This window comes from Mastigoproctus giganteus, chromosome 4 (assembly GCF_048544385.1).
Source record: "Mastigoproctus giganteus isolate SK-2022 chromosome 4, ASM4854438v1, whole genome shotgun sequence".
In the NCBI taxonomy this organism is placed as follows: domain Eukaryota; kingdom Metazoa; phylum Arthropoda; class Arachnida; order Uropygi; family Thelyphonidae; genus Mastigoproctus; species Mastigoproctus giganteus.
This window is the reverse complement of record NC_143578.1, coordinates 32,931,248-32,947,056: the sequence shown is the minus strand read 5'-3', so window position 1 is coordinate 32,947,056 and position 15,809 is coordinate 32,931,248. Positions and strand designations below refer to the sequence as shown.

The 15,809-nt window shown below is 35.7% G+C and overlaps 1 protein-coding gene across 2 annotated transcripts in view; it reads right to left on the bottom strand.

Annotated features, from left to right (window-relative positions):
* Positions 1–13,338: 13,338 nt before the first annotated feature.
* The window catches only part of LOC150086584 (small ribosomal subunit protein eS26-like), a 33,643-nt gene continuing 31,172 nt past the window's right edge, over positions 13,339–15,809 (bottom strand). For both annotated transcript variants that reach the window (XM_090371469.1, XM_090371471.1), the window contains exon 4: positions 13,339–13,720. In XM_090371469.1, coding sequence (XP_090227595.1) covers positions 13,676–13,720 — 45 coding nt within the window. In that variant the 3' untranslated portion in view covers positions 13,339–13,675. The remainder of the gene's footprint in view (positions 13,721–15,809) is intronic.

Genomic DNA, 15,809 nt, shown 5'->3' with positions numbered 1-15,809 from the left:
CCATTTCCGTTTATTTTCACACTCATCAAACATGACAGCAACAGTCCAGAAACTTGATTGCCACATCTCGTGTATTCTGTAACAACGAAGGGGTCAAATGAAAACGAGAATAATTTTGTTACGGATAACTAATATTTTTTTTTCGAAAAATTCCACCACAGTTTAGACACTTCTCCCAACTGCACAATAGATGTAGGATCTTTACAAGCTGGTACACTTCCGGTTGATCGTTGCGAGTAGCATTAATTGATATGCCTAGTCCTCACTACGGTTAGTCTTGATTAGGGTGTTTATCCCACGCCTTACCGTTGTTTTAATAGCGGAAGACGAGTGCCCTATTTTAAAACATCGGAAAGTAGTGTGCTATTCATATGCAGTGATGTCACGCCTCCTCGCAACGATCAACCGGAAGGGTACCAGCTTGCAAAGATTAACCTAGATTTTTTAAATCCAACCCATAAAAATCTCTTGGTTACTGTTCCCAATTGTTTGACGACTTCCTTCAGTGAAATATCCATGTGGAATCGAAAGTCGTAGTTTCGTCTTCCAAAAACATGAAAATCTCCAGATGTAAATTTCGGAGTTTACAGTAGATGCTCTGTTATGTTCCAGTAAAGTTACTGCTTGCTGGATGATTGCCACAGTGTATTAAGTCCTGTTCGATCACGTATTTTCATTTAACAAAATCACACCTCGGGCAAGGTCCCACTTCTTTTTAATGTACATGAGTTTGTAAACTTACCCTTTCACCTTTATACATGAAATGCCACAGCAGCAGTGCTCACTGTGAGTTTATGAACACCATGGACAGTAATTTCTTTGTGCTCTCGAAAGTCCTGACTCTTTCCGCTACACTGCTGCGTCACTTTCTCCCTCTCTCTGATTTAATATGATTGCCCAAAAAAAGTCATGAATTTTTTTTCATATCATGTTAGTTGCTGCTAACCTCACAGTCGCAGACGTTTCTGTTGATCGTTGAGACACAGTTCATGTAATCTGGCATGGATGATGTGGTCAAAAAATTCATACGAGCAAGTTAATAGATATAATTTATCTTTTTAAATAAATACAAAATTTAAGCTGGATGTCTATATTTTTATATGTTTCGTGCATTTTCTTAAAATAAAATATCAACTTCTCTGGCCACATCGTCATCGTTCTACACCAATAACCCTGAATTAAGAATGGTTAGGCAATAGCAGGAATTAAGAATGGTTAGGCAATTCACATAGCTGTCATAGGAGAAAATGTTTACCAAGGCAACATTTTCTACTGTGACAGCTATCTGAATTTGTTCTGGGTGTTGTCATTCTTCACAGTAACAATTTGCACATTAAGTACACTTTCAAGCGTGACAATACCTTCTCCATACTCCACAGCGTTTCTGCTCAAGAAACTTTAGTTCCCCTGTAAGAAATCGAAAAACAGTACATTTCACTAGTTTGGATTCCCCGTACCCTTGTGCATTACTCTGTGCACATACAAGGTTGACAACATGGCATATTTGTCAGCAGAAGCGTTAGTAGCAATACATAAATTTATACCTACGGCCGCGCATCATTAAAAATTTAGACAATCGAAATCTCGTTTTCATTTGACCACAAAGTGCTGTAAGCTGAAGAAGGGAGATAGAAAGGGAGGGAAGAAATTGCTCCAACACCAATCACTGGAGGGTCCACTGTCCTATTTCTTCATTCTACTGAATCTCACGAAATAGAATCTTATCACAACATACATAGATGCTTTTAATAAAAATTGCGGTCATATTCTCACACACAACCCTTCATAAAGCATCCAGACACTCTATCTTCATATCCTAATAAACCTTTCCAGGTAAACAAGTAACCATATTGTACTTGCATGTATGAGCCATACATGCAAGTTGTCCTTGTCATTGCTCTGTAAATGAGCTGACTGATTTCAAGATGGGGAGGGGTAAGTGGTGTTTTCACATTTAACATTGCTCGGTTGTCGAGTAAGGCACTTATTTAGTGCCTACACCTGCCATAATGGTAGCCATTATGGCAGGCATGACAGTACTACCAGCATCCAGAAAAACACAGGAAGCTCAAGGAAGACCACTTTACGTGAAAAGCGGGTACTCGGAAGAGGCAATTCGACAATTATTTGCAAATATCAAGCAGGAGTTAGTATTAGTATTACGAATAACAAATTACGCAAGGAAGAAAGTTTAAACAGCATCAGCCAATAAAGCTACCTAACTCATCTGCCCATTCCCTTTAATAATATGTCTGATCCTTCCTTAAAGTTATCAAACTACAACATCCACAACACCAGATGAATCGTTGTTCCAAAAATCAATTACTGAAAAGTAATCGATTTAAAACAGCGGTAAGGGGGAATAAACATCCTAAGACTGACCATGTATTCATATGTAATACGAATCCATTCTTTTCAGTTTATTCCCATTATGTATATCATCTGACAAAGTTTAAGGGATACCATGAGCATTTTATTTATTAAATCCATTCCAATCCTTAAACACTTCAGGTCACCTTGTTGTAGGTGTCTAGTTTCGAAGCGCTGTATTTTGTAGCAATGGTAAGAGTACCGTTTGTGTCCATGACTAATCGTGTTGCTCTTCTCTACGCCCATTTTAATAGTTCTATATCCTTCTTAAAATGAGACATCCAAACCAGTATACAGAATTCAAGATGCAGCCTAACAATTGCCTTATACAATGAGATACTTCCCTCCTTGTCCCTGTTGAAAAAATTACTGTATATTATTGGCAAAATTCCATGTGTTGTCCTACCTGCCGGATCGCACTGCTCAGACTTTCACGTCGGACTCTACAATTACTGCTAAGTCTCTTTTTTTCTCCATAATCTGGAGTGTAGTACCACCAAATTGGTATGTTATTCTGGAATTATTGATGCCCATGTGCAGCATCTAGCAGTTACCATGTTAAAAGTCAATTACCACTTCTTATCTCATTTGCCTAATTTATCTAAGTCTTGTTGCAGCATTGTAACAAGACTTAGATAAATTTATCTAAGTCTTGATTCCTGTCAGTAACCACCACCCTGACAATCGTTGTATCATTTTGTAAAATTAGACAATAAGCTTTATATGCCTTCATTAATATCGTTAATAAATATTGAAAATAGTGAGAGGCTACAGCTGCTGAACCTTAAGGAACAGCAAACTTGTTCCTAATTCAACACTACTCTAATTTGTAGAGCAGTATTTAATATGAAACAGTGTCAAAAGATTTATTGAAATCTAGGCATATATTATGATGTGCAAATTATTTTTTCATTCGACTTCCTTTGTTTTTGTCATAGTAGCAGCTGGTTCAGAAAACATCCCCCCTGAGCAAATCCACCCTGAGATTTCTCTAGGGTTTCAAGTATTAATTAGCAGGAATTAAGAATGGTTAGGTACAGACTTCCATTTTCCGGGGCTCTACGTAAATTTCCTCGGGCAATATTTTTGGAACTAAGTAGAATTTGCTCTTGGATCGAAAATTAGGCTCTAGATTTCCTCAGAGCTATTTCTCAGACCTTCCAAAGATAATTAGGCTTTGTCTAATTGCAGTATTATTTCTACTGGGTTTATTTATTTATTTATTTTATTGGTTCAGGACCCTGTTTATGAATATCTAGACCCGGATGTGATTTATTTTGATCCACTACTTTCGTTTATGTCGCTTTCTCCTGCTCCAGTCATATATACACTGGTGTGCAAAACTTAAGGCCAAACAATATTTCTAAAGGCTACAACTACAAAATCAAACGAAATAGCCTGTGGCGATTTGCATAACTGTGGCCGTTCAATAGAAAGCTGGTGCACATGCAAAAATTTCAATCGTGATGAGAGGGCTCACATAAACAGATAAAAGCATACTGTTTGCCCGACAGCCAGTACGCTGCATCCCTTTAATACCTGCCCATTGGAGACACCGTTTACAGTGGTGCATCGACCACAAGGACTGCACAGCAGCGCAATGGGGTAAGGTACTCTTTATTGATGAGAGCAGATTCAGTCTCAGCAACGATTCTGGACGTCAGCTAATCTGGCTAGAGATTGGCACAAGGTATCACCCCGCAAACATCACTGAAAGGGATCGATATGTCGTTCATGTTTATGGATGATAACGCCACGCCCCATCGCACTGCAGCTGCTGATATGCTTTCGGAAAGTGAGGAAATTGTTCGTATGGATTGGCCTGCCCGTTCCGTCGATATAAATCCCATCGAACACATATGGGACGATCTGGGGAGATGCCTAGCAGCACGTCCACACCCACCAGAAAATTTCGACCAGCTGAAGATGGCGCTGACAGAGGAATGGACGATGTTACCGCGAGAACTTATCAACAACATTGTTCTAAGTATGGACAGGCGGTGCAAAGCCTGCATCGACATTATGGGTGGCCATATCTCCTACTGAGGACCACCTCTTCCTTCGTTCCATCTTTGGCAGTAATGCATCTGTATCATGGCAGCCAATGCAATGTTGCCAGTTTTGAATAAAGTCACTCTGTACCATTTTGTTTCCGTTGTTGTGTCGGTGTTGTTCCCTTAATCATTTCTGTACCTCACGATGTTCCTTTGGTATAATCTTCCCATATCCAGGCCATTCCTATGAGAAGCTATAGGTGAAAACCTGAGATCCTTAAGTTTTGCACACCAGTGTACTTCTTTATACACAACGTGACGGAGTTAGTCGGTTTCATGCGAGGGTAGTATGGCGTTTTCTCCCAGACACTCAGTTTTGATTCCAGCAAAAAGCAAATCGGCCACAGAACACACGCAATTTACACACATAAATTGACGCAGGCATAAATTACAGACATAACTTGAGTCCAAGTTGATGATACAAAGATGGGTACTGTGCTTGATGAAAGTAGCCAGCATAAACTCCTTAAAAATATAGATAAACTAAGCATATCGCCTGAAAGATTGGCACCTAAGGTTTAATATTGATAAATGCAAGTTATTGCATCTGGTAACTAACCAAGAATAATGTACAATTTAGGTTGCACCAAACAAAAACTTCGGTTAGATTTCAAACAAAATATTGATACTATTGCACATAAAAGATTGCTGTACAAAGTAGAGTAGTCTGTCATCAGAGGCAAAGTTACTGCTACGGATAAAGACACAGTTAAGCAGAACACAAAGAGTGGTTATTAATTGGAACTGTTCTTCTTAGCCAACTGTTATTAGTGGAGACCCCAGAATTACAGTAGGTCTATTGTTGTTTTCAATATTTATTAATATTGATGAGAGCACAGAAGGCTTATGTCTGTTTGCAGGATGATACAATGGTTGGTAGAGTTGTAACCACGGTATGGTACTGTAACAAGATCTAAAAAAATTAGACAGATGGGCCAATAAGCAGCAATTAAAGTTTAACAAATGCGGAGCACTTCATATGGGTATCAGTAATCAAAGAACAACGCCAAACAAATTTTGGGTCATATCTTGTTACAGTCATGAAAGTAAGTTTACTTTATGCATTTTGGGGTGCTAAATACGGAAATAATACTTAAAATGACAGATTGGCTCTTGTTTTCGAAAAAAAGTAGTTTTTTATATTTATACCAGGCATTTTTTATTTATATGGCAGTAAAATGTAGCTACGAACATACCTATATCAAACACCGGACCTTTTCGATTTTCGCGTGTATTCAGCTTCAGGAGCATCCCCTTTCACCATCCAGCAACAATTGACTAATGTGGCGGCACTCCATTTGCTTTTGTATCTTTGTTCATCGCTGCGATGTCTTGATGGAAGCGCTTACCATGTTCGTCACTGACGGCACCACAGTTTGGCGGGAACGAAAATAATAGTTTAGTTTAGTTTAGTTTAGTTTGGCTAGAAATCCAGGTGTGATTGCACTAAATGCACCTTCAATGACATGTTGCGCGCCACTTTTTCATAAGAGGTAATGCGATCTTCCACAAGCTGCCTGTTGTTGCTGACTTTAATATATATCCTAGGAAACCAGTCGAAACATTTCGAAAGGTTTTTCCACGTTGATTTCTCACTATCGCTAAGGCTATATTCGAACTGTTCATCTTTGAAAAGTTGCCTTATTTCTGAACCAATGAAAAAGCCTGCCTTAATCTTCTGTGTACTAAGTCTTGGGAATTTTCCTTGCAAGTATGAATGCAAGACCGTTCACTTCTCAAGTATTCACAAAATTTTTCATGGGCCCCAGTTTGATGTGGAGTGGTGGAAGAAAAACTTTATTTGGATCTACCAGAGGTTCAAATGCTGCATTCTTCATTCCGGGTGTTAACGATTTTCGTTGAGGCCAACCCCTCTTCTCCTAGTGCATATCCTTGGCACAACGGTCCCACTCGAAGGGAAAACAACAATATTTAGTGTAATCCTTTTTGTAGGCATAATAAAATTGCGATTACCCTTAAATCACCACATATCTGCCACTCATACTTCTGAAAATTTACACCTAAGAGGATGTTCTCCATGTTTGCATATGTTTCTTTTTTGTTAATGGAATATGCAAGAAGAATTGAAGGCAGCATATTTCCATTGTGTAATAACACAGCCTTAAGGCTAACATTAGAAGCGGCTAAAAATATTCGCCATTCTTCGGGAACGTGCCTCATGTTCATTGCTGCCATCAGACCGAGAACGTCCTCACAAACAGTGAGTTCACCTTCTGTTTGATAGAATTTATCATAACCTATTTTTAGTACGAAATGTCGCTTTCACAGAATGATCTAGAATATTCCACTATGGTAGAATTGAGGCCAAAAGCTCTGCCTTATTCTTCGGCAGTTCGAGATCCCTGATGAGGTCACTTTCTCTGATCTTATGTGGTTCAGAATGATAAAGGTTTGAACAAAATGGTGAATCCCTTGACGTAGATGGCTGCTGTACTTCTTCGTGTATATCAAGACGTTCATCAGTCTTCATCTTCATCAGGGTGTACAGAAAAATGGTCAGGTGATTCAGGAAAAGGTAGTACTTCACCGTGAGGCATGGGATGAATTACAGATTTGGGTGTCACTGTCACTTTTTCCTCATTGTCATCCCTTTTCTTACAGGAGGCACCATATGGAAGTAACAGGTCTGTGACGTGATTTGTTGGCTCACTCCATATCATGGGCACTGCGCAAGGCATAAAACGTCCCTTTGATTCGCCCACGCATTGAGTTTTGACGAACAGGTAGTGCAGCATGTGTGTATCATTATGTTTTCTAAGACATGATAGGGTTCTGTGATACACATAACTTTGCCAGCCATGCTAAAGAGTTGATCATCCCATTATATAACACGACGTATGGAACAGTACAGAAAGGTCTAAGGGCACAGATCCATTTGAATAGAGGCAGAGAGGAGTTACATTGGCTGCGGGTACAAAAAGATATTCTTACCAAGAAAACCTGGGAAATCTGTAAATTGTGTCATCTGGGAACTAGGATTCTACACTGTAATCTGATTGAAATATATTAATTACTACAGATTTATATAGATGATATAAAACTTTTGTAGTAAAACTGAAAATAGCACTGAGTCCACAGCATGCATATTTGATTCCATGTGTACCAATAATGTTATGCTATTCTCTGTCTTGTAAACTCCTATACTACGAAGTGGCCACCCCAAAATATAAACAGAATATGTATTTAAATTTAAGACTTAAAAAGTAGTAAAATTTCGTTTTGCAAATATTAATAAGTTAGTCTTTTTGAAACAAGGAAGTGACATTTCTGGAAGAGCTGGCCAATTTACACGGTAAGTAGAGAAAGATTTGCCAGCTAGAATGGCCCATCTACAAAAATTATCTAGCGGCAATGCTCGGGCTTTTTTTTTTTTTTTTTTTGCTATCATGGGAGTATATGGAAGCTGACTATCTGCACTTACTAATCTGTGAGCCAGAACAGTTGATTGTTTGATTAAGCTTCCACCTAGTATTGTGGAAGTTGGTATTTTGAATAAATTTATAGGTTTAAAAAAACTATTACAAGGAGTGGAGAAAAGAAGTTGGCAATTTTTTTCTTTAAGCCAATGTATAAGCTTTGGTTCCTTGCATCACTTTCCCAATACCAAAAGGGAGAAAAATAATATCATTTGATTTGAAAACAATTGAGAGAAATATGTGGAATATATTCAGCCAGATATGCATTTTCAATACCAAAACACTGAAAGGTGAATATGTAGGCCAAATTCAATGATATAAAGGGATATAACTTAAAACGATGTCGTTTTGCTAACATTCTGTTAATTCAGATTTGGCTATGTATTACTGATGCTTTCGCACTATACTTAAATGATATACAGGCGGGCCTCGATTAACGCGATTAATTCGTCCCGAGAGCGCATCGCGCAAAACGGAAACGCATTAATGGAATATCATAACCAATAGGAACAATTATAATTGGTCCTTGACCTTCTGGAATGTCCATAAAGAATTTTAAAAATACCTTTTAAATAACTTTTTAACTGTATACAATGTAAAAGATAATGAAAATAATTATGGAATTAAATGTTTATTGCATAAAACAGCGGTTCTTAAACTGTGCGCCGCGGAATATTTTAAATTTTCGAGGGAAACACAGCGATACTCGACATCTGTCGGACACCGCGTGAACTACTAGCTCGAGGTAGTTCTCAGTTTCAGCATTTCTTATTAAGTTGTTTGGACCTAACTACTAAACGAAACTGTTAGGTATTTCTTTTGGTCTGGGTGCGCCTTGAAAAAATTACTGAGACATTAAAGGTGCCGTGAACTGAGAAACTTTGGGAACCTCTGACATAAAATACACAATGAAGAAATGACTGTTGCGGAAATATTTGAACAGTGTTGACTTTCTCTTTTCATCAATCAATTTCCGATAGCCGACAATAATCTTCTCTGGGCCCTGGAGAAATAAATATCACAGAGAACATCAAACCTTTTGTTTGAGGTTCTATGCGATACGAAAAATTTCATCTAATTCTTTTACCGTTATCTCCTTCGCAGTAACATTTTCATCTGGCTCATTTAAAAATTTGAATTTTTAAATGCAAGTCTGCATTGACTTTATTCGCAGGAGACAAACATGTCTTCTTCCAATGGTTGATGGACCACACCGAGGCAGGCATCAGGCAAACGTTTGTTTATTGACCGTACGACTAGTGGTAAGCATAACGCGTGATTCAAATCATTTTCAACTATCGCATAAAAAAAAAAAGATCGCGTTAACTGGAAATTTGCATCGTGTAAAGTGAAAAGTGGTATCATTTTTCAAATAGTGTTAAATATCGCGTTAATCGAACTCACGTTATGCAAGGCCTAGCTGTAAAGGGCGCTCTGACTTTAAATTTTAAGAGCAATTCTGGCAAATAAAAAGTAAATAATACATGAGTCTATACACCGGGTGGTTATAAAATAAGTTTCCCTATTCAGGAGACCCTAGTGTTAAAACGGTTAGATATAGCGTTGTAAAAATCGGCGGGTATGTCATTTCGGGTATGGGGAAGCAATTTGTAGCAGAAAAAAAAATTAGTTCAAATTTCCACCCCAGGGGAGAAATTGGCACTGTAAACATGAGATGGAATACTAATAACTTAGGATTGGATTTTAATATAAGAACTTAGAAATCTATAGATATTGTTTTATGTGATAGACAGATATATTGTTCTAATCTTCTTGAGATGACATTCTGAAAACGGAGGACTGCGTGTGACAGTTTCGCATAGCATCTCATCGGGGATGTTGGCTACATGCTGTTTAATGCTTGCTTTCAAATCGACAAGCGTCTGTATGCTGCCACGGTAAACTCTGCCTTTCAGGTATCCCCATAGCCAGAAATCACAGGGATTGAGATCTGCGATCGCGCTGGCCAGAACTGTGGAGTCTCTAGAAATGATGCGATCATTTCCAAATGTTGTATGAACATCAGTCTCCAAGCATTGCCTTTCTTGCAGTGGGAATAATGTGATCTCTTAGAAGAGCGCAGTACCATACACTTTATGGGGCCATGAGATGTAGACTTCAAAGAAAAGTGGTCCGATTATATACTCTGCTGTGAATCCACACCATACTGTAACGTACGGACTTCGTAGTGGTCTTTCATGCACAGCAGATGGATGAGAATATTCTGCAGTTTTGTGCATTTACCGTCCCACGAATAGTTAAACGTGCCTCATCAGACCAAAAGATCATTCGAGCCCATGTATCATCAAGTTCCATACAAGCCAAATATCGCAGAGCAAAGTCTATTCGTTGTTGCTGATCACAAGACTTTAGTTCTTGCACTAAGTGAACCTTGTACAGGAACCAGCTTAAAATTTTTCGAAGCACTTTACGCAGTGGACCTAGGAAGGTTCGTCTCTTGACACACCTCTGGCACTACTGACTGGAATGCAAACTGATTTGCACAAAGTTTTGAAAGATCCAGTAAGTGTGATCAATTTATTGAAAATAGAAGCTTAAATAGCAGACTTTTCACTATACTTTTTAATGAAATGGGATCCGCTTATGAAACACTCGTTTTATATACAAAAGTGAGGTGGTTGTCCAGTGGTAGTGTTGCGACGTCTTTTTGGCCTCAAACATGAAATTTTGTTTCTATCAGATACAGATCAGCAGAACCTTGCTCAATTGCTTACAAATGAAAAATGGCTTGGAAAACTTAGCTACTTTGTTGATATATTTGAAAAACTTAATGATTTAAATTTGTCTTGAAGGACAGGAAACAAATAGATTAATACTCAGCAGCTTTCAAAAATAAACTTAACCTTCGGAAGACTGAATTTGAGGGTAATAATACTGAAACGGTCCCATGTTTTCTGATTTTGTTAACATCAGAATTATTGACAGTTTACAATTTAGAGATATCGTTGCCTTCTACCTAATAATGCTAATTAAGAATTTTTCCAAACGATTTAATGTATCTCCAGATAAAAATTTGTATTGGATTCACGATCCCTTTGCTTTTGAAATTTCTTCCATGTCCCAAAATTACCATTGAGCAAAAGGAAGATCTTATCAATCTGTCATCTGACAAAGCAGTACGTGCCCGTTTAAATACTTCAACTTGTGAAAAAATTTTGCTTTCTCCTCGATATGAGTATCCACAAATATCAATAATGGTAATACATATCATAAAATTAACAGCAATAAAAACAAAACAGCATTCCTGACGACATGAGAAACAGCATTCCTGACGACATTAGTAATTTCAAATTCCTGGATAACCGATATTTCAACCAAATATTATCGGTTATCCAGGCTCATCCTTCTCATTAATTATTTTTTGTAATTGTTAATTTTTGTTTTGCAATCTTAATTGAAGAATAAGAATTCGATTTGTTGTTTTTGCTGTATTCAATTAAAATATTAGACAATTATTTGAATGTGTACTAGGGGGCTTTGTCCCCTGCTCACTTTTGATAAAGTAAAATAAAATACAGCAGCTTTCAACACTGTGTGTCTTCCTCTGATGAATACATAAATACGTTACATATGGAAATCAAGCATGGTCATTTTAGATGAACATACTGTGTGACCACGCTTAAACATTGTTTAAGCGTGGTCACACTATGTTTTACCACAGTAAAACAAGCTTGTTACGTATTACCACATAACCCACATCTCTCTTCTCCCATTGGCTGAATAAACATCACTAGGAGGAAAATTATTTTAATGTATAGAAAGAAATTAAAAAGGAAACAATTTTTTTCCTTTCTCAGTATCAATTGAAAATTTCTACTACATAATTTATAAAATGCCATTTTTCTTCTCTAAAAATCTTGTCATCCTCCTTTGGGATTTACATTGATGGGTCGTGTCAATTTTATTTTTAATAAAGGGGGTCGCAAGCAAAATAAGTTTGCACACCACTGGTCTAAAGCACTTTTTTAAAACCTGAGTCTGCCAAATCCCAGTCATGCAATATTTCTTTATTTAAATGTGGTTCTCTAAAAAAAAACTTTTAATAGTTAATATGGCTGAACAAAATTACTTTAAAATGCAATTACAAAATCAACTTGCTAACCATATAATTTATGGGACAGTGCATCCCACTGTCCCTTAAATTATTTGTCAAATTGAATTTATAGCATTATAGTGGAAAAGACTGCATTGGCATGTGGTTGCAAGCACCACATGTCTGCAAATCCAACCATTTTACAAAATCACAACTTTCCTGCTGTAAATCATCCTGGTAATACATCGCACTTGGAAATTGCCTGCAAACAAGAAAATCAAGACTGGCATGAGGAGGTTTTTTTTAATTAAGATAAAATTACCATTTACAGTAAATTTATAATGCATTAATTCAATGTCCACACTAATTGCATTAGTTCATAGGATTCCAAATTTTGACCAACATCCCAAGGGACTATCCCAAATAAACTTTTAGCGGCAAACAAAGATATCAGGCAGTCGGCAACTTTGAATGTTTCACCATTGTGAATTGTATCACTGCTTTTGAATGTGTTTAATTAATAATTTATTCCAGTAGGTCTCAATCTTGGGTTTGCAGAACGCTATTATATGGAAAAACAGTGTTCTGAAAACTGCACTGAGATCTTCTGCTGCTAAAATCTAATAATGTTAATAGAAGAATTTTCTCAATTTTAACATCATCTCTCAAATTTTTTAAAACCATTGGTACCTGTTACTGCATCTTCTAACAAGAACTAGCACGAGAGAAGATGAATGAAAAAGTAGCAAACAAATATTAAAGATGAGAATTTAATAAGGTACATCATGCAAATATGATATAATTTGAATACTTATGTTTTTAAATTTACAATGCCATAATTTAGATAATTAAAAAGTATGTTTATTTTTTGCTTTGATTTTTATATTAGTTTACATGAAAATTTGATGTGGTTTTACCATTTTTTCCGTGATTATCTCACCCCAGTTTTGCTATTTTTTTCTAGACAAACACACACAGCTTACTCTTGATAAAAAAAAGTGCATTCTATCATGAGTATTAAGACCAGAGTGCTTGCAGTCTGCTGACTACCAAGCATGTTAGCCAACACAGTCAACAGTTCAATGAATGTGTAAAATCCTTTGATGTAAGATGTTTAAATAGTAGTTTTACATCTTTCCGTATTTTATTATTATTTAAAGCATAGTATATTAAATGAATATATTAAATGTTCTATTTTTTATTTTGTGAATTTCGATCTCAATTTGACAATGATTTTCTGTCTGACAAACAACATAAAATAATTATTATTGTTGTATCTTGCTGAGAGAAATTTAAGATTTACAAGAGTTGATGGATTTTGAAGCAAGACTCATTTATTTTCTATAATAATACAGACTTCACAATTACTCATTTACAGATTTGACAATAAGAGAGAGAAAGAGTTCATTTTGATTTAAGGGGAAGAAATTGATATTTTGTAACTAGCAAAAATTCTGTTTTTAAATACCATAAATTATTATTTTTTAAAAATCTTGTATCAAAAGTAATCTTTCAAACCTCAGTTAAAAATATTACTAAGAAATATTTTGTAAATTTTAATTCCACAATTAAATTCATTTTAATTATAAAAAATTATACAACTCAACAGGGTTTAAAGAACATTATAGGTTCAGTTGAATAAAATGATTATTCACATTAAAGAGTTAATTTTTATAAATATATCACAAAATGCACATTTAATTTCATAAATTAATTTAACAAGTGGTTAAAACACTAATTCTTCCATATATTTAACTTTATTATTTTGTCATAACACGAGGCATGTTGGGACGAGCTCCAAGGTCCTGAAAAGAGAAACTTTCTATTAAAATTTTATTTCATTGGATGCCATTCTATAAAGAAATATATCAAAAATATATGGTCACACATTACAATTTAAAATATCTGTTATTTTTAATAGATTTTAAAATATGGTTATTTCCATTTGCATTTTAGTTATGTAAAATATAATTGGAAGGTTAATGTGATTGATTTTAGATAACCAGTATCCAAAATTAAAACAAATGCAAACACATCAAGTCGAAAGATTAAAGAATTAAATCAATCAATTAAAGATATTGACCTTCAATTTAATGAACTTTGGAAATGATCAGAATCCACCGAACACCCAGGCTTTTTGTCTGTACAGACCTAGTATGTCTAAATGCCTCAGTCTGACAGCGTTTGACACAGCTAAAATATTTTAATTAACAATATATCAAATTTAATTCATGGCTACTGAGGAGAATGGCCTTACTTTTGTTTATCAATTGAGCATCAGGCAAAAAAAATTCCTAATACTTCATGATGCCATTTTTGTTATCTTTTATGACTAATGAAAATACATTGTTGAAATTGTGTTTATAGTTCCTGCTGCTGTAAAGAAACTGCAAACAAAACCAAATTCACACATCCCTTTATAAGATTTACGTCATAGAGAGAGCAAGGATTTTCCTCATTACAACCCACAATCCTGCCACAAGCGTATCAGACATCAATAAGTTGTCATCCAAACTCCAGAGAGGACACCCTAAAGCTTTTTTAGACTCTGAATAAACTTCAGTCAGAGTTCACCCCACTATACAAATATGGCAAAATTTCAAGCTTTTCTACACAATTTACAGTTAAATGATTTTTATCCCATAGTACAGAATTTCACAATATTCTGGAAGCTTGGGAAAATGTGAATTTATTTCAAGTTTAATGGACAATTGGATTTAGCAAAGCAGCTTTATCACTATACCTTCCATTAAATAGAGGTTTTTACTATACTACCAAATTTAGTATTTAAACAGCATAACATGCAATGTACCACAGCATTTGTTTATAATAAAATGCATACATTTTATTATAAACAAATTTATAAAAATGCTACAATTGATACATATGTGCATTCAAATGCAGCTAGCAGAAAGCATCATTACATGTTCAATCAGTAATAAAATCAACTCTTGCAAGAGACCTTTTTTAATTAGAACACCATTCAATACTTATTGGATACTATTTGTGATTTTTCTTGTGTTCCTGAACAGTTTTATACAATTTCCATGCATCCAAACTACCATAAATATCACACAATGTCATTTAGTGAAAGACCTCTGATATAATATTCTCTGAGTAGTGCAGCCGGGTTCCAAGAACAGCTCACTGGATTTTACCAATTGCATGCAATATGAAAACATGACTGTTGATTATAATTATAGCAAAAACTGCAACCTTGGGACTAGATCAATGCTGGATTTCAAAATGAAAACCCTTATTAGCAGCTGTATCAACTAATTTATTACCACATGCCATCCTATACTATATGTGCAATGTATAATTAAAAATCCAGAATATTAAAGAAACTAAGATTGCTGAATAACAGAGCAGCAATTCTGGCATCTTAAGTGGTTTCTCTGATTTAAAATTGTATGCAGACATTAGTATTAGCAATATAGTGCAAGGAAGACAAAACTTTGCTGCGCTGGCAAAAAAAAGAAAGAAAAGAAATAAGTAAATAGACGAATTACTCACTCCCTCCCTCCTCATGTAGGTAATTCCAGTTGACCTTCGAATTTCTTAAAATTGTCAGCCTCAACTACATGCAGCGGCAACTTGTTCTAATAACCAAAAACTCTGGCTAAAAGAAAACTTTCTACAATCTAGTCTAAACTTTTTTCCCTGTAATTGAAATTTATAACCTTAGTAGAGAAGTCGCTCTAAGATCACAAGTAAAACTTTTTGTAATCAAGACAAACTGCCTCAGTAATGCACTAATTCAGATAAAAAAAGTAAAATCCTTTTCATTTTTAATACAAATATAGAAAATCAGTAAGAAATATTCATAAATGGTTGCAGCATTTATGAATTTCTGAAATCCAGACTATGTTTCAGTCACATTGCTACACATGA